Raw genomic sequence first — 18590 nt, 5'->3', positions numbered from 1 at the left:
CAAGGGTGCAGGGCGTTGTTGACTGCACACATGTGGCCCTTAAGGCACCCCATCGTAATCCAGGTATTTTTGTCAACCGCAAGGGCTTCCACTCCCTCAGCGTGCAGCTGGTGTGTGACCACAAGAAGGAAATTTTGCATGTTTGTGCCAAGTACCCTGGCAGTTGCCATGACTCCTTCATACTGCGCCAGTCCAGTGTGCCTCCGCTCTTCAGTCCGCCAGACCAACTTAACGGATGGCTACTTGGAGACCAGGGCTATCCCCTGAAGACGTGGCTAATGACGCCGTTGAGGAGCCCATCCAACAAAGCTGAGGAGAGCTACAACTACAGCCACATTTCCACCAGATCCATAATCGAGCAAACCATCGGCATGCTGAAGATGTGCTTCAGATGCCTGGATAGATCAGGTGGAGCCCTGCAGTACTCAGCAGCCAGGGTCTCCAGAATCGTCGTGGTTTGCTGTGCACTTCACAACATGGCACAGCGTTGTGGCTTGCAGATTCCTGAGGACCAAGTGGCTCCTCACATATCCTCCTCAGATGAGGACGAGGGGGAGAATGAAAACAAACATCTTGCAGAGGCCCATCAACCAGCGGCAGCAGTACGCGAGAACATTGCTGCCCAGGATGCAAGGAACGCACTCATCTTGGCCAGATTTGCTTAGCCTAGCCAATTGTGCACTTTTTTGTCTCGCAGCTTCTTACCAGAGCGTCGACAATGGCCAAGAACCAGCGGATTCCTAGCACTCTGACCACCATACTGACAATTGCAAGTAATCCTAAGCCCTCAATGTGGAAGTCCCATTTGCGAAATGACACGCCACAACTGCAACAGTTGCCATCAGAATTTTTATTTACAATTACCAACTGATGGTCTTTTAAAAATAAACACAACATTTCACCCAAGTGACTATTTGTGCAGTATCTTTCTCTTACGCGTGCTCCTATGTGGTGCTTCCCCTTTGGCTTCAGCCGATGTGGAGGCCCCTTGCTCACTTTCTTGCTGCTCCTGTCTCGACACCTTTGGCGGGCGTACTCTGGGGTTGTGAACCTGTGAGGGCTTGGCAACAGTCTGCTGCTCCTGTGGCTGTGCAGGGGTTGAGACGCCGATCTCAGTTGGGTGGGGACTCTGGTGGGGCTCTGACCGAGGGCTCTGCAGTGGCATGGAAGTGTGAGCGCTTGGAGAGGAGCCCCCACTTCTTTGATGTCTGCCACCAACTTCCCTCTCATGGGTCAGGTCCCCCTCAGCGCTTGCAAGTGGCTGGAGAGCACCTTGCTGCACATCAGGGGGGCCATGGGGACACGTATCTGCACTGGCAGTTCTACTCAGAAGGACTTCCATGAAGGTCTGGTTTCTCTGTTCAATAGCTGACCATCGCTCCTCCACAGATGTCAGTCTATTCTGAACACTTACCATGTTTTCTACACTCTGGCGACTTAGCCGTAGCCATCCTCTCGTCTACTGTAGCCATCCTTTCCACAGAGGTTGCCATCCTTTCCGTGGTGCTGCGTTCATGCGCCAATGACTCCACAAAGGCTCTGCTAATGTTCGCGATGGACTCCTCCATTCGCTCCACACTCGCAGCGACCCTGGAGACAAAACCTGCCAGAGACTCCTGCACCTGTTCCTGGAGTTCCAGTACCACTGTTCTTCTGGATGGACCCAGAGGCAGAGGGTCGACATGCAGCTGAGCCGAGCTGGGAGAGTCCTGCGCCCTCCGACTAGGACTCTCCACTGCTGTCCCTGTCTCCACAATCTGCTGATGCTCACTTGTGAGCTGTGATACACCAGGTGACAACACTACTCTATCTCGCGATGGTCCCACCGAGGTGTGAGTGTCTGCGCTGGTGCTGGGTGCGCTGAATTCTGGTGATGCTGCGCCCTCAGTGGTTGCAGCTTCCTCTGAGGAGTCTGGAGGCTCAGGCTGTTCCTCCTGGATAGTGGGGACGGGTGCTTGCGATGGTCCTGTGGGGGAGTAAAGGGAAGAGTCAGAGATGTGAGGCCAAGGTTACATGGACATTGTGTTGTATCCGTGTGTTAATGGAGACACGGAATGCAGGAGTTGGTTTAACAGGTGTTTACTGAACAAAGTCTGGAGGTGAACTAAAAGATACAAGACGCTATACAGGCTTATATACCCGAGTGGTCACTACCGGTATTACAGTACACGGGCTCTTAAAGGTACATACACCACAATTCCTCCCCTTTTAGATAATTAGTACATAACATTTTAAGTAATCATTAATTAACATGTTTACAAGAACAATAATCTACACATTTGCTGCAGTTAATCAATTATAAGTCAGTCTCTCTGGAGGCTTCCTGACTCGGTCCGGATAACGCCTCGGTGGTATACTAGTTTTCGGTGGTGGTGTAGGTTCTTTTGGCAAGGTCGATTCGGCTTGAATGCCAGTGTCGGGTTCATCTGGTTCCAGTATCACCGGATCGGAGGTAGATACTATGGGTATCTCTGCTTCATCATTAGGCGTATAGAGTTGTGGTGTAGGTTGTCCCTTTTCGGATGACTCTATGATCTGGTCAGCATGGCGCCTAATTATGCTTTCACCAATGTCCACGGTATACATCAGCGGTCCTAGTCGTGTGCAAATAGTTCCAGGCTGCCATTTCTCGGTACAGTAGTCCCGGGCCAAAACTTGTTGACCTATCTGGAAGGTTCTAGTTGGCCTTTCATTCATGCCTTGAAATTGCCGGTTCTCTACGTCCCTTCTGATGTTTGGCTTGATCAAATCCAGCCGGCATCTTAGTCTTCTATTGAAAAACATCATGGCGGGAGTTTGGTTTGTAACCACATGTGTTGCATTCCTGTACGCAAACAAGAAGTTATCTACCTTATGTTGTAGATTTATGTCTTCATTACCCATGGCCTTTATGGCCTTCTTGAAGGTCTGGACAAACCTTTCAGCTAATCCATTGGTGGCGGGATGGTATGGGGCGGACGTGTAGTGCTTAACCCCATTGTTTTTTAAGAACTTTCTGAATTCTTCGGACACAAATTGCGGTCCATTATCAGAACAGATCTGTTCCGGCAGCCCATTCCTGGCAAATATGGTCCTTAATACTGTGATGGTTTTTTCCGTGGTGGTGGAGGACATCTTCATTACCTCCGGCCACTTGGAGTGTGCATCCACCGCGATTAAGAACATTGAGTCCATAAATGGACCAGCAAAGTCGATATGTACCCTTTGCCATGGAGATGAGGGCCACTCCCATGGATGTAGAGGGGCTTGTGGTGGGGCGTTTTGGACCTTCTGGCATCCTAGACAGCTCTTGGTCATTTCTTTGATGTCTCCATCGATACCTGGCCACCACACAAACGCTCTGGCTAGGTTCTTCATTTTCACTCCACCCAGATGCCCCTCGTGAAGCTCCTTTAGCACTTTATCCTGGAGTTTGGGTGGAATCACCACTCTGGATCCACACATCAAGGTTCCTCGGCACACTGACAGCTGTTCTCTTCTTTGCGAGAATGCTGGCAACAGTGGTTCGCCATGTACTGGCCATCCCTTCACCGTTAAATCGTAGACTCGTGAGAGAGTCGGGTCATTTCTCGTTTCTTTTTCAATGGTAGAATTTGTTACTGGTAGACATTCCACTATGGTTGAGTGGAACATCTCCACTGGGTCCACTGTAGGTGCCTCTTCTACCGTTGGCAACGGTAGGCGCGATAAACCGTCAGCATTCCCATGCTGTTTTGATCCTTTGTATTCCATGTCATATTGGTGTGCCCCTAGGAAAAGGGACCACCTCTGTAGCCTTTGCGCTGTCATAATGGGAACGCCCTTTTTAGGGTTGAATATGGAGACGAGGGGTTGATGGTCAGTCAAAAAGGTAAATTTTTGTCCGTGTAGGTAATGGTTGAATTTCTTCACTCCCCACACCAGGCTGAGTGCTTCCCTGTCGATCTGGGCATAGTTACGCTCAGCTGAGTTCAATGAGCGTGACGCAAAAGCTATCGGCTGCTCCGAGCCATCAGGGAATCTATGCGATAATACCGCTCCTACGCCGTAAGGGGATGCATCGCACGCCAGTCTGATTGGCAGTGATGGGTTGTAATGAGCCAACACTTCCTTGGACGTGATCAAGCCTTTGCATTTATGGAAGGCACGTTTACAGTCTTTGCTCCATTTCCAAATTACTCCCGTTTGTAGCAGTGCGTTAAGAGGGTGCAGAACAGTTGACAAGTTCGGTAAAAATTTATGATAGTAATTTATCAATCCCAGGAACGACCTTAATTGTGAGACATTTTCAGGTGCTGGGGCTTTTATGACCGCTTCAATTTTTTCAGGTGACTTATGCAACCCTTCTTCGTTAATTATATGGCCACAATATGATATTTGTTTCTGGAAAAATTCGCACTTGGGGCGATTTGCTCGTAGGCCCCGTTCTCTCAGCCTAGTGAGCACCTGCTCCAAATTGGCAAGGTGCTCGTTGTCGTTTTCTCCTGTTACAAGGATGTCGTCTAGGTAGCATTGAGTCCCCGGAATCCCTTGCAGGACTTGCTCCATAGCTCTTTACCAGATAGCTGGAGCTGATGCTACTCCGAAAACCAGTCGATTTTACTGGTACAGGCCTTTGTGTGTGTTTATCGTGAGATACTTTTTAGAGGCCTCCTCAACCTCCATCTGTAGATATGCCTGTGCCAAGTCAATTTTGGTGAAACGTTTCCCTCCGGATAGTGAGGTGAAAATATCTTCTATCCTCGGAAGAGGATACTGTACCGTGTGAAGGACCGGGTTTACAGTCACCTTGAAGTCCGTCCCCACAGATGCGAATTTTTCTCTGTTCTTCAGATTTATCATTATTCAACGTTTTCTTCATGACCGGGACGATGGGTGTTGCCCACTCGCTCCAATCTACCTTGGATAACACGCCTGCCTTTTCCAAATTCTCCAGCTCTGCCTCGACTGCTGGACGAATTGCGTATGGCACCGGCCTTGCCTTAAAAAACTTGGGAATTGCCGCATCTTCCACTTTTATTGAGGCGGTGACGCCTTTCAAGGTTCCTAGTTCCTGTTGAAACACTTCTTTGGCGTTGGCCAAGATGTCTTTTAATCGTTCAGGTATGACGTCATCATCATTTTTTTTCTTACTGGTCACCGTCAGTGCCTGAATGGAGTGCCAGTCTAAATGTATCTTCCTGATCCATTCACGTCCCAACAGCGGTGGACCACCATCTTGCAGAACGTATAAATACAACTTCTGTATTTCCTTGCCGTTGTATACAACAGGCACCCTTATTTTACCTCTGGGGTATACTTTCTGCCCCGTATATGTCTTCAAGATAATGGATGTGTCTTTCAAAGGTATATGCGGAAATAGCCACTTGTAATCCCGTCGACTTATGACGGTCAGAGCTGATCCTGTATCTAGCTCCATTTTAACTGGGGACCCCGCTATCGTGAGGGTAACCCAAATGGTCTGGTAATCTTCTTTGGCAATTACATTATGTAATTTGAGACAGCTTAGTCTCTTGTTTCCGGAGTCGCTATCGCTCTTCTGGTCTTCGGAGCTACTGTCCGTCATCATTTGTACCTTTCTGTACTTTTCCTTATTGATTTTTTTTTCTGTCAGTGGATTTTTTGTTTCCAGATCTGCATACACGTGCAATGTGTCCCATCTTTCCGCATTGCCTGCATGCTTTGTCCTTGAACCAGCAGTCCCTTTGGTCATGGGTGGATCTGCCGCAGCGATAACATCTCTCTCAACCCCGTGTCATTTCATGGGTGCCGAAGTCCTGTGGCTTTTGCTGTATCTCTGCAGCTCCTCTTGCTGCTGCTTCGTATGATACAGCCACACTGAAAGCCTTGTCCAGTGTCAAATCTTTCTCAGAAAGTAGCCTTTTCTGTGTTCCTTCACTTAGGAGACCACAGACGAATTTGTCTCGTAGAGAATCTGCCAGTCCTGCCCCGACTTGGCAGTGCTTTGACAGCTTTCTTAATTCGGTGAGGTAATCAGCGTTACTTTCATTCTTGTGCTGATTCCTCCTGAAGAATTTGAATCGTTCCACTATCAGCAGCGGTGTTGGGTTTAAGTGCTCCTGTAGGGTATCAACAATCTCCTTAAAATTCTTGTCCATCGGTTTGGCTGGAGTGATTAAGTTTCGTAACAGCCCGTATGTCCTTGCGCCCATCAGATTTAGAAGCACGGTGGCATAGTCGTTAGCACTGTTGCCTCACAGCGCCAGAGACCCGGGTTCGAATCCGGCCTGGGGCGACTGTCTGTGTGGAGTTTGCGCATTCTCCCCGTGTTTGCGTGGGTTTTCTCCGGGTGCTCCGGTTTCCTCCCACAGTCCAAAGATGTGCGGGTTAGGTTGATTGGCTATGATAAATTGACCCTTAGTGTTAGGGGGATTAAATACGTGGGGTTACAGGGATAGGGTGGGATATGTGTTGGTGTAGGGGTTACGGGGAATCGGGTGGGATATGTGTCGGTGCAGGCTCGATGGGCCGAAATGGCCTCTATCTGCACTGTGGGGTTTCTGTGATTCTGTGATTCATTCGCTGTGCAATATACCTCCACTCTTTCCACATATGTGGTCCAATCCTCTATATTACTATCGAAAGCAGTAATATTGCCAGTCTTAGGCATCCTGAAAATCAAAAATGGCACCTCCCGCGCTTTCCTTTCTTCCCTGCCGAGAAAAAATGGCGCTTTCCCGCCGCTGCCGACAACGCTGTTCTCCACGGTTTTTATTTACACAGATATTTTTAATAGTTGGAGACTCGTTCCCGCCGGACTCTCTGGGACTTTTCCCTCCCTCTGCTTGGTCCGAACGCCGATCTGCTTTGCAGCGCCGGCCGTCTCCCGAGTGCTCCACCCTCCATCTCTGTTTGCCTCCGCCTTCCGACTCACTGCTCGGCCCCGCTGCAGAGCCACCCGATCGAGCCCCAGCCCGCCGCCCAGGAAGGATTAGTGCAGTACCTGCCACCAGCCCGGCTAGCTGGTGAAATCAGTTTTTTTTTTTGTTTTTTTTTCTTCGACCTTCGTCTGAGGAATCGATCTCCTTGAGGTGCTGGCGAATTGCAGGTAAGTCCGTTTCCAATTCGTCGCCACTGTTGTATCCGTGTGTTAATGGAGACACGGAATGCAGGAGTTGGTTTAACAGGTGTTTACTGAACAAAGTCTGGAGGTGAACTAAAAGATACAAGACGCTATACAGGCGTATATACCCGAGTGGTCACTACCGGTATTACAGGACACAGGGGCTCTTAAAGGTACATACACTACACATTGCATCTTGCAGATGATCATAAGTCCATCTGTTAGAGCTTCAGAATCATTATCAGCGACTCATGCAATGTCAATGAGAGAGATGAAAAACTATTCTGTCACCAGCTTTCTCTGATGCACCTGTCTGTCCGGCCCCACTTGCGCATCGTCCTCGAGTCCCATGATCTCCAGGACCGCCTCCTCCCAAGGGGTGAGGTGAGCTACTGAGGGTGGCCCTCCTCCTGTCCTCGCTCTTTCCCTCTTATTGTGAGCTCTCTTTTCCTGCAATGAGTGAGAATGAAGGGGTGTAGAGAATTCATATCATTGATAGTTAGAAGGAGACAAAGATGGAGTGAGTTGGCAAGACCAAGGGCCTGCCCTGTGTTTTGTAAGTTGTTTTCATAGCATCACAGTGATGGGGAGTGTGAGGGCTGCATAGTCGAATAGTTAGGTGAATGTGACCATAGAGAGGGAATGGGTAAGGGTGCATGGACGTCAGTGTCAAGTGGGATGCGGAGGAAGAGGTTGCTAAAGTTGAGTGCTGGTGAGGAGAGGCAATGGGGATCAGATTGAGGGTGATGGGAAAGTCATACTCACTGTTCTGCGGATGATCGACAACGAGTTGACCTCCTGGGCCACCTGGATCCACACAGTCTTCGTCTGCTGGGGAGGCTTCTTCCTCCCTGAAGAGGGGAAGAGCACCTCCTTACTAGCTCTTGTTCCCTCCACCAAAGCTTGCAGGGCGACGTCATCAAATCTGGGAGCAGACTTGGATCTCCCGCTGCTCATTCTGCCTCCAGGTCCCTCCTCACTGCAAAGGCCAAAAGGTTGGCAGTCTGCAGAAGAAGCAAGGCTTCTTGCAGACCTTAAATGCAGCAGCAATGATGATGTCATCGGAAGCGAGTTTCAGACTGAAAAAACTAATTGGGCCATGGGTTCCCACACGCTGGAACTCAATTTCCCAATTATGTGAAAATCGCATCACTCTCCCACATCGATTTGGAATCAGGTGGATAACACGAAAAGCGGATGACACGACCCTAGCCACCACCATGACAAAATCCAGCCCTGTGTATCTGTTGTAGGGAACTTTGTACATCCAAACTTCTTTCCCAGACTGGTATCTGTCTTAAATCCCTGCTGCAGTTGTGCAACTGTAATAATTCTCAGTTAGTAGTTTTTTATTTTTGGGTTCACATCTATGAATGGTAGCTTTGTTTCACACAAACGGAGAATAAGTATTATGATTTTTATTAACTCGGTCTTGATAAGCACAGAAACATATCTTGAATGCCAGGAGTTAAGCTAAGCTAAGAGTCTGCAAACATACACTGGGAATTTCCTCTGGCCTTCTCCCATTCCGGCGCTGTTACTGTGGTGTATGTAACCTGTTCCACCTTAAGAGAACTTAAGCCTGTTCCACCTTAAGAGATGTACTACTTTCTCTGGCTGCTGTATACGTAATACCGGTGGTGACCACCGGTATATAAGTACTGTGTAGTGATATTGTATTTAGTATAATCCTGACCTCCAACTAGTAAAGACCTGTTGAACTTTATTCTTGTCGTCTGTGTCAGTAATTAATCTTAATACAACTGGAACACACAGACTTAACAGTTACTTCAGCGGAAACACCATTTCAGGGTTTCTGCCGAAGGTACGGAGCAGAACAGGGGAAAACCTGAGGAAATTCCTGGCAATAATGTTTGTTAATTTTTAGATAAGTGAAGGTAATAAGATCAAACGTGTAGTTGTAAAGATCTTCCCTAATCAAGTAATTAGGGATCCTATTGCAGTTGTTTTTACTGCCCTGCAATGTCAACTCCACAGAATTAATATTTTCTGGTTTCATGCTCCTCAACATTAAGACTGCCAATATTATGGAATGTAACATTTTTCACCCAGTGGCAGCATCAAACACTCATGCCAGGTACAGGAAACTCTCGATTTACCGGCACCCAAACAACCGGAAATCTCAGTTAACCGGCAAAATTCAGGAGTAGGTTCAGTTAAGTTTTTCTTCATATTAGTGGCCGTTCCTGGATCTGTGGCTGTGTAATCGGGGGTTTCTGTACTTGTTGCTAAGCAACAGGGACGATTGGTCTGTACCCGGGGTTCCTGCAGCTGTTGCTAAGCAACAGGGAAGCCTGGATTTGTTGCTGTGTACAGAGCTCTCGTACCTTTTAACTATAACTCTCTATAATCCGGACTTTTTGATAAACCGGCACCACGCCGGTCCCGTCGGTGCCGGATAAAAGAGAGTTTCCTGTATAATGAAATTAAGATTGTTGTTTTCTAACCTCTGCCACAACCATGTGACTTAATCCACAATCAATAAACACATTCTTCTGCACCAGGGAATTTTCATTTTCTACAAAAGCCATCTTTTCATAGCCCCTCTCAATTAAATTGCTAATTTGTACGTAATTATGGGTAGTTTTGTGCTGTGGCTCACCAATTAGAATCTAGGTTGTATTCCCCAAACCTAACTTGTATAGGCCTCCCTAAAGCTAGCAGAAGGGAGGCTTTCATCTTGTCAACCTGGGCTGGATTCACATCCAGGCCCTGCAGATGAAACAAGGCTGTGTAAATCCACACCACACCTGGTCCCTGGATTGAGTGCTGATAAGCAATCGAACGTAGATGAGAACTTGCAGATTCGCTTAGAAGTGCAATTCCCTGAATTACTGAACATTAGAACTTTTAATTTATGGCAATTGACCCTTGAATTGTGTAGTTGATGTTGCAAAATGCATTAGTGACTGCTAATGGCAGAAGATGAGTATTCGGAAACAACAATAACAACTAAAAACAAAGGAGTGGAACTTCCTGTGTATTTGCACCAAGAGACACATGTAAAAAAAAACACGTAAAAGATTGAGGAAATTTGAGCACAAGTGTGTTACGCACGTAATTACGCTACCCCCCCACAAAATGTCTTGCTCTTTTACGCCCATCTATTCATCCCTGCACCCGAATGCATCTTGGCTCATTGTAATGGCTCCGCCTCCACGTTAATTTACTGCAATTACGCTGGTTCAAATGTGTAAAATTAAGCTCAGAATGTAAGGCGCAGCAGGAAACAGTAATTTTTCTAGTGTTTTATTGCAGTGATTGAGCATTTATTTTTATTTATCCTCACTGAGACCTACTTTCTAAATTCTGTTTCTTCGAATGCATTTTTATGGCATCAGTATAAATCATATTAAAAATTGAAAATCTCCCACGAATACATGTTCTTAAACATGGGGTAAGTTTCCGCTTTGGACGCAGTCAGGAAATTGGGCACCAATTGCACTGGTTAGGTTACAGTTCAAAATTTGCGCTTGACACGGTCATAATGGCACAGAAGGAGGCCATTCGGCTCATCGAGTCCGTGCCAGCTCTCTGTAGAGCAATCCAGTCAGTCCCATTCCCCCGCTCTATCCCCGTAGCCCTGTAAGTTTATTTCCCTCAAGTGCCTATCCAGTCTCCCCTTGAAAACATTGAGTGTGTCCGATTCCACCACTTCCATCGGCAGCGAATTCCAGGTCATCACCACTCGCTGCGTAAAAATGTTTTTCCTCACATCCCCCCTGTATCTCTTGCCTAAAACCTTGAATCTGTGTCCACTAGTCGTTGTACCATCAACTAGTGGGTACAGCTTTTCCCAATCTAGACTATCCAAACCCGTCATAATTTTTTTTTTTTAATTCATTGATGGGATGTGGGCGTCACTGGCTAGGCCTGTATTTAGTGCCCATCCCTAATCTTGTACACCTCTTATCAAATCACCCCTCAACCTCCTTTGCTCTAATGAAAACAAATCCAGCTTCTCCAACCTGCACTTGTAGCTAAGATCCCCCATCCCCGGAACCATTCTGGTAAATCTCCTCTGCACCCTCTCAAGGGCCTTCACATCCTTCCTAAAGTGTGGTGACCAGAACTAGACGCAATACTCCAGTTGTGGCCTAACCAGTGCTTTATAAAGGTTCAGCATAACTTCTCTACTTTTGTACTCAATACCTCTATTTATGAAGTACAAGATCCCATATGCTTTGTTAACCACTCTCTCAATATGGCCTGCCACCTTCAGGTCCCTCTGTCCCTGCACACTCTTTAGAACTGTGCTGTTAAGTGTATATTGCCTCTCCCTGTTCCTTCTGCCAAAATGCATCACCTCACACTTCTCTGTATTAAATTCCATCTGCCACTTGTCTGCCCATTCTGCTAGCCTTTCTATGTCCTGTTGCAGTCGATTGATATCATCATCACTGTTTGCCACACCCCCAAGTCATCGGCAAATTTAGAAATTCTACTCTGTATTCCAATATCCAGGTCATTTCAAAAAAAGCAGTGACCCCAGCACTGACCCTTGGGGAACACCACTGTCTACCATCCTCCAGTCTGAAAAACAGCCATTTACCACAACTCGCTGTTTTCTGTCTTTAAGCCAATTCCTTATCTAAGCTGCCACTGACCCACCTATTCCATGACTCTCAATTTTGTTCACCAGCCTTCTATGTGGTACTTTGTCAAACGCCTTCCAAAAATCCATGTAGACAACATCCATTGCATTCCCTTCATCAATCCTCTCTGTTATTTCATCAAAAAATTCAATTAGATTAGTCAAACATGATTTGCCTTTTACAAATCTGTGTTGGCTCTCCTTAATTAGCTTAAACCTCTCCAAGTGCCTGTTAATTTTTCCTTGATTATTGTTTCTAAAACTTTACCCACAACTGATGTTAAACTGACCGGCCTGTAGTTACTAGGATTGTCCTTGCACCCTTTCTTGAACAACGGTGTCACATTTGCCACTTTCCAATCCTCGGGCACCTCCCCCGCATCTAGGGAAGAATGGAAAATTATGGCAAGCCCTTCCGCTATCTCATCCCCCAATTCCCTTAGCAACCTGGGATGCAAGCCATCTGGACCAGGCAATTTGTCCACTGTAAGCATACCCAGCCTTTCGAGTACATCCTGTCTATCAATTTTCGACCCTTCCACTGCTTCTACCTTTTCCATTTCCACCGATTTGTTGTCAGCATCCACCTCCTTAGTAAACACCGATACAATGTACCAGAAACATAGAACATAGGAGCAGGAGTAGGCCATTCGGCCCCTCGAGCCTGCTCCGCCATTTAATGAGATCATGGCTGATCATCCAAATTCAGTACCCTGTTCCTGCTCTCTCCCCATATCCCTTGATCCCTTTAGCCTCAAGAAATATATCCAATTCCTTCTTGAATATATTTAATGAATTGGCCTCAACTGCCCTGTGTGGCAGAGAATTCCACAGGTTCATTACTCTCTGGGTGAAGAAATTCCTCCTCATCTCAGTCCTAAATGGCTTACCCCCTATCCTTAGACTGTGACCCCTGGTTCTGGACTCCCCCGCCATCGGGAACATCCTTCCTGCATTTAGTCTGTCTAGTCCTGTTAGAATTTTATACGTTTCAATGAGATCCCCTCTCATTCTTCTAAACTCTAGCGAATATAAGCCTAATCGACCCAATCTCTCCTCATACGTCATTCCTGCCATCCCAGGTATCAGTCTGGTACACTCTCTCCATGGCAAGAATATCCTTCCTCAGATAAGGCGACCAAAACTGCACACAATACTCAAGGTGTGGTCTCACCAAGGCCCTGTACAACTGCAGCAAGACATCCTTGCTCCTGTACTCCAATCCTCTCGCTATGAAGGCCAATATACCATTTGCCTTCTTAACCGCCTGCTGCACCTGCATGCTTACCTTCAGCGACTGGTGCACAAGGACACCCAGGTCTCGTTGCACTTCCCCTTTTCCCAATCTATTGCCGTTCAGATAATCTGTCTTCCTGTTTTTGCCACCAATGTGGATAACCTCGCATTTATCCACATTATACTGCATCAGCCATGCATCTGCCCAATCACCCAACCTGTCCAAATCATACTGGAGTTTCTCTGCATCCTCTTCACAGCACACACGCCCACCCAGCTTTGTGTCGTCTGCAAATTTGGAGATATTACATCTAGTTCCCTCGTCTAGATCATTTATATATATTGTGAATAGCTGGGGTCCGAGCACCGATCCTTGCGGTACCCCACTAGTCACTGCCTGCCATGCTCCTTGAGTATTCTAGCCTTGCCCTGCGCCTCTAAGCATATATCACCTTTGTCTCTAATAGGCCCCACCCCGCTTCTTACTACCCGCTTACTATTTACATGCCGGTAGAAGATTTTTGGGTTCCCTTTTATGTTAACTGCCATTCCACTCTCATATTCTCTTTGCCAATCTTATTTTCATCTTCACATCCCCTCTCAACTGATTGATTGTATTTGTATTTGGTCTGGTTCTCCCTTGAAGAATTCACCTGACATGCATCATATACCCTCTTTTTTTGTTTCATCATCTTCTCTATCTTCCTCGTCATCCAAGGAGCCCTTGCTTTGGTTCCCTCACCCTTCCCTCTTGTTGGAATGTACCTAACCTGTACTTGGAATATTTCCTCCTTAAAGATCGCCCATTGTTCTGTTACAGTTTTTCCTGTCAGTCTTTGGTTCCATTTTACCCTGGCTAGATCCTTTTGCATCCCATTGAAGTTAGCCCTATTCCAGTTTATAAGTTCCATTCTAGATTGTTCCTTGCTCCTCTCCATTGCTAATCTAAATCTTTTGATACGATGATCACTCGTACCCAAGTGTTCTCCCACAGACACTTGGTCGACCTGGCCCACCTCATTCCCCAGCACCAGATTCAGCAATGCCTCCTTCCTAGCTGGGCTAAGAACATATTGGTCAAGGAAATTCTCCTGAACACATTTCAGAAATTCCTCCCCCTTCCTTTCCCTTTATCCTAGCATTATCCCAATTGATATTTGGGTAATTAAAGTCCCCCAATATCACCACTCTATAGCTCTTGCATAGCTCTGCGATTTCCTTGCAGATTTGCTCCTCTACCTCCCTCACTATTTGGAGGCCGAAAGAATACCTCCAATAGCGTGATCATACCCTTTTTGCTCCTCAACTTTAACCAAATGGATTCTGTCCTTGCCCCCTCAAGAACATCCTCCCTTTCCAAAACTACGTCTTCCTTAATCAGCACTGTCACCCCCACCTCTCTTTTTTCTTTCCCTATCTTTTCTGAACAGCTTGTACCCTTGAATATTAAGTGCCCAGTCCTCACCGTTTTTAAGCCACATTTCTGTTATTGCCACATCATGTTGCCACACTGCTAATTGTGCTTGTAGCTCACCAACCTTATTCACCACACTTTGTGCATTTTCATACGTGCATTCCAAACCCATTTTTGAATTTTTTGTAGTCTTTCTTCGTCTGCTCCTATCTGGTACTACTACTGCCTCTAGTACTATCTTCTCTAGTACTATCCAACACACTCACTCTTTTGTGCACCTTATTCCTCTTTTCTACTCCAATATGCTGGTGCCCATCCCCCTGCCAAGCTAGTTTAAACCCTCCCCAACAGCATTAACAAACCTCCCCGCGAGAATATTGGTCCCGGCTCTGTTGAGGTGTAACTCGTCCGGCTTGTACAGGTCCCACCTTCCCCAAAAACGGTCCCAATGCCTCAGGAATGTAAAGCCCTCCCTCCTGCACCATCTCTCCAGCCACGCATTCATCTGTTCTATCCTCCTATTCCTGTACATAACTTAAGTTTCAAATTCCCTGATCTTTTGCGCTGGTCGGGCCGATTGCGCTGATAAAACAAGTGCAAACTAGTGGAAACTCTACCGCTGTATCTAATGTGCATGGATGATAGATGGCTTGAAACTTTACTATGGCGTGAGTTCAGCACTTTTTCCTCGGGCCCCGATTGTGTACGCTTATTTCCACCCATTTTTACGTTCCGACATATGTTAATGAGATTGGCAGGAAATTTGTGTGTAAATAGATATCTGCCGAATGCGCATAATTTCAGTTGTAACTTCCAGATTGCACACCACCACAGGAAATCTCACCCCAAAATTATCATTTTCATCCCTCTGGGAGAAGTATAAATCAAATCTTTGAAAGGTCTTTCCTAAATTCAAAAGTGAAGATATTTATCCAGGGTACCACAGTAAGATCTTTCCTTTATGTTAGAGCCCTGGAAAAACATTGGGAATATAGGAGTTAGAATCTTGGAAGAGAATTAGGAACAATGTTAATTGTACCACTTGCAATTTTTAATTACTCTCATTGGGATCCCAGTTTAATGTCTATACTTTCAAAAGTCAGGATCTCCCAAAGCCACTGAGAGATGCTCATAATTGGTCTAATTTGTGAGATTAAGTCCACTGAGGCGTGGTTTAGACCCAAAGCTACTTGGTCTAGAAAGAGTTTTGTTAATGTATTATGATAAACTTGTCTAATTAGTCTTCTTTCCAATTAAGAGAATTTACTAAACTTAAGAACATAAGAAATAGGAGCAGGAGCAGGCCATTTGGCCCCTCGAGCCTGATCCGCCATTCAATAAGATCATGGCTGATCTGGTCTTGGCCTCAGCTCCACTTTCCTGCCCGGTCCCCATAACCCTTGATTCCCTTATCGTTCAAAATCTGTCTATCTCCACCTTAAATATATTCAATGACCCAGCCTCCACAGCTCTCTGGGGTAGAGAATTCCACAGATTCACAACCCTTTGAGAGAAGAAATTCCTCCTCATCTCCGTTTTAAATTGGCGACCCCTTATTCTGAAACTATGCCCCCTAGTTCCAGATTCCCCCACGAGGGGAAACATCCTCTTTGCATCTACCTGGTCAAGCCCCCTCAGTATCTTATGTTTCAATAAGATCACACCTCATTCTTCTAAACTCCAATGAGTATAGGCCCAACCTGCTCAACCTTTCTTCATAAGACAACCCCTTCATCTCAGGAATCAACCTAGTGAACCTTCTCTGAACTGCCTCCAATGCAAGTATATCCCTCCTTAAATAAGGAGACCAAAATTGTACGCAGTACTCCAGGTGTGGTCTCACCAACGCCCTGTATAGCCGTAGCAAGACTTCCCTACTTTTATACTCCATCCCCCTTGCAATAAAGGCCAACATTCCATTTACCTTCCTAATTACTTGCTGTACCTGCATGCTAACTTTTTGTGTTTCATGTACAAGGACCCCCCAGATCCCTCTGTATCGCAGTATTTTGTAGTCTCCATTTAAATAATAATTTGCTTTTTTATTTTTCCTGCCAAAGTGGATAACTTCACATTTTCCCACATTATACTCCATCTGCCAAATATTTGCCACTCACTTAATCTATCTATATCCCTTTGCAGATTCTTTGTGTCCTCCTCACAACTTGCTTTCCCACCTATCTTTGTGTCATCAGCAAATTTGGCTACATTACACTCGGTCCCTTCATCCAAGTCATTAATATAGATTGTAAACAGCTGAGGCCCCAACACTGATCCTTGTGGCACCCCACAAGTTACAGCCTGTCAACCTGAAAAAGATCTGTTTATCCCGACTCTCTGTTTTCTGTCGGTTAACCATTCCTCCATCCTATTACTATATTACCCCCAACCCCATATCTTGTGTAATAACCTATTATGTGGCACCTTATCGAATGCCTTTTGGAAATCCCAATATACTACATCCACTGGTTCCCCTTTATCTATCTTGCTAGTTACATCCTCCAAAAACTCTAATAAATTTGTCAAACACGATTTCCATAAAATCATGTTGACTTTGCCTAATCATGTTATGATTTTCTAAGTGCCCTGATACCATTTCCTTAATAACGGATTCCAGCATTTTCCTGACGACTGATGTCAGGCTAACTGGCCTGTAGTTCCGTGTTTTCTCTCTCCCTCCTTTCTTGAATAGCGGTGTTATATTTGTGACCTTCCAGTCGGTTGGGACTGTTCTAGCATCTGGGGAATTTTGGAAGATCAAAACCCATGCAGCCACTATCTCTTCAGCCACCTCTTTTGCTGCTCTCTTCCTTTTTACATACTTGTCGAAGCTCTTACAATCTGCATTTATATTTCTTGCTAGTTTTCTCTCAAATTCTATTTTCAACCTTTTATCAAATTTTTGGTCATCCTTTGCTGGTTTCTGAAACTCTCCCAATCCTCAGGCTTATTACTATCCTTCGCAACATTATAAGCTTCTTCTTTCAATCTAATGTTATCCTTAACTTCTTTAGTTAGCTATGGTTGGATCACTTTTCCCGTGGAGTTTTTGTTCCTCAATGGAATGTATTTTTGTTGAGAATTATGAAATATTTATTTAAATGCTAGCCACTGCTTATCTACCACCTTTAATCTATTTTTCAATCTATCTTAGCCAACTCGCCCCTCATACCTATTAATTGGCTTTATTTAAGTTTAAGACTCTAGTTTCGGACTTAGAATTTCACGTTAAGTTTGAGAATTACTTTCCTATCATATTATGATCACTGCCCAGAGGATCCTTTACTATAAGATTATTTTATTGACGTTGTAAAATTAATAATCTCCATTATTTTTCATGAGACAATTAACTTACAAAAATTTAGTGTAGATGATAGACGTGTATGAATAAATATTTAAATCTACTTATATAATAGCTGCAAATATGTAATATAAAAATAGTTTATGTATTTCAGTGCCAAATATTTCTTCCCTGTTCAATGTTGTTTTTAAAAACTACAGTACTGTATTTAGGAAAACAAATAGATGATTCATTTGAAATACCTCTGCAGATGTCAACTAAAATAGAAAACTGTAATTTATTATATAACTTCAGATATTATTGTCCATTTAACTCATTAATGAATTATTATAAAATTTCAACTTCTGTAGCGAACTGCAAAACAAGCTAAAGAACGAAGCCAGGCAAAGAGACTTTCAGCCACTTTCAAATATGGGTCAGACATCAGAAGTTTTTTTACAAAGAAATGAAAAGTAGAAATGTAAAGCACAAATGTAAAGCAAACAGATAAGGCAACTGGAAATTAAATACTGTTGCAATGTCACTCATAATTATTTGAATGTATTGTGTTAAGTTTTAATGCTAATACACACTATGCTCAAATGTAAAATGTTTATGTTTACCTGCAGTTTGCTTTAAAACCAATATATCTTTAATGCATAATAAAACTTTGTATATGCCTGCCTATGTTCTCCTCTTGTATTTATTATTCTCAAAGGCAGCTAGTTATTTGGAAGTACAAACTTGCAGGTGGTGGTGGCTCCCTGGTACCCTACCCTACTGACCATTCTTTGTGTGCAAGTCTAGACAGTGAGAATCAATCAGCTATTTACACTATAGCTACAGCATTTGCACAAGCACATCTGTTGGGAACATTGATTTAAAATTTGTACATGGCACGCAAGGTTCCATGGTATGCTCCTGATCAGCCCAGGAAGACCAAAGTTTGGATGCTCGGTAAAATAAAATATACATTTTTGTT

At 44.9% G+C, this 18590-nt stretch overlaps 1 protein-coding gene across 5 annotated transcripts in view; it reads left to right on the top strand.

Moving 5' to 3' along the window:
• zranb3 (zinc finger, RAN-binding domain containing 3) overlaps window positions 1-18293 on the top strand; it is a 152976-nt gene extending 134683 nt beyond the window's left edge. For all 5 annotated transcript variants that reach the window (XM_085986606.1, XM_085986608.1, XM_085986609.1 and 2 more), the window contains one exon: window positions 17980-18293. In XM_085986606.1, coding sequence (XP_085842732.1) covers window positions 17980-18078 — 99 coding nt within the window. In that variant the 3' untranslated portion in view covers window positions 18079-18293. The remainder of the gene's footprint in view (window positions 1-17979) is intronic.
• Window positions 18294-18590: the final 297 nt, after the last annotated feature.

Source organism: Somniosus microcephalus, chromosome 4 (assembly GCF_052327205.1).
Source record: "Somniosus microcephalus isolate GS21.2 chromosome 4, FLI_Smic_1.0, whole genome shotgun sequence".
Classification (NCBI taxonomy): Eukaryota; Metazoa; Chordata; class Chondrichthyes; order Squaliformes; family Somniosidae; genus Somniosus; species Somniosus microcephalus.
Note: the sequence above shows the minus strand (reverse complement) of the source record. Positions and strands in the feature narration are given on the sequence as shown.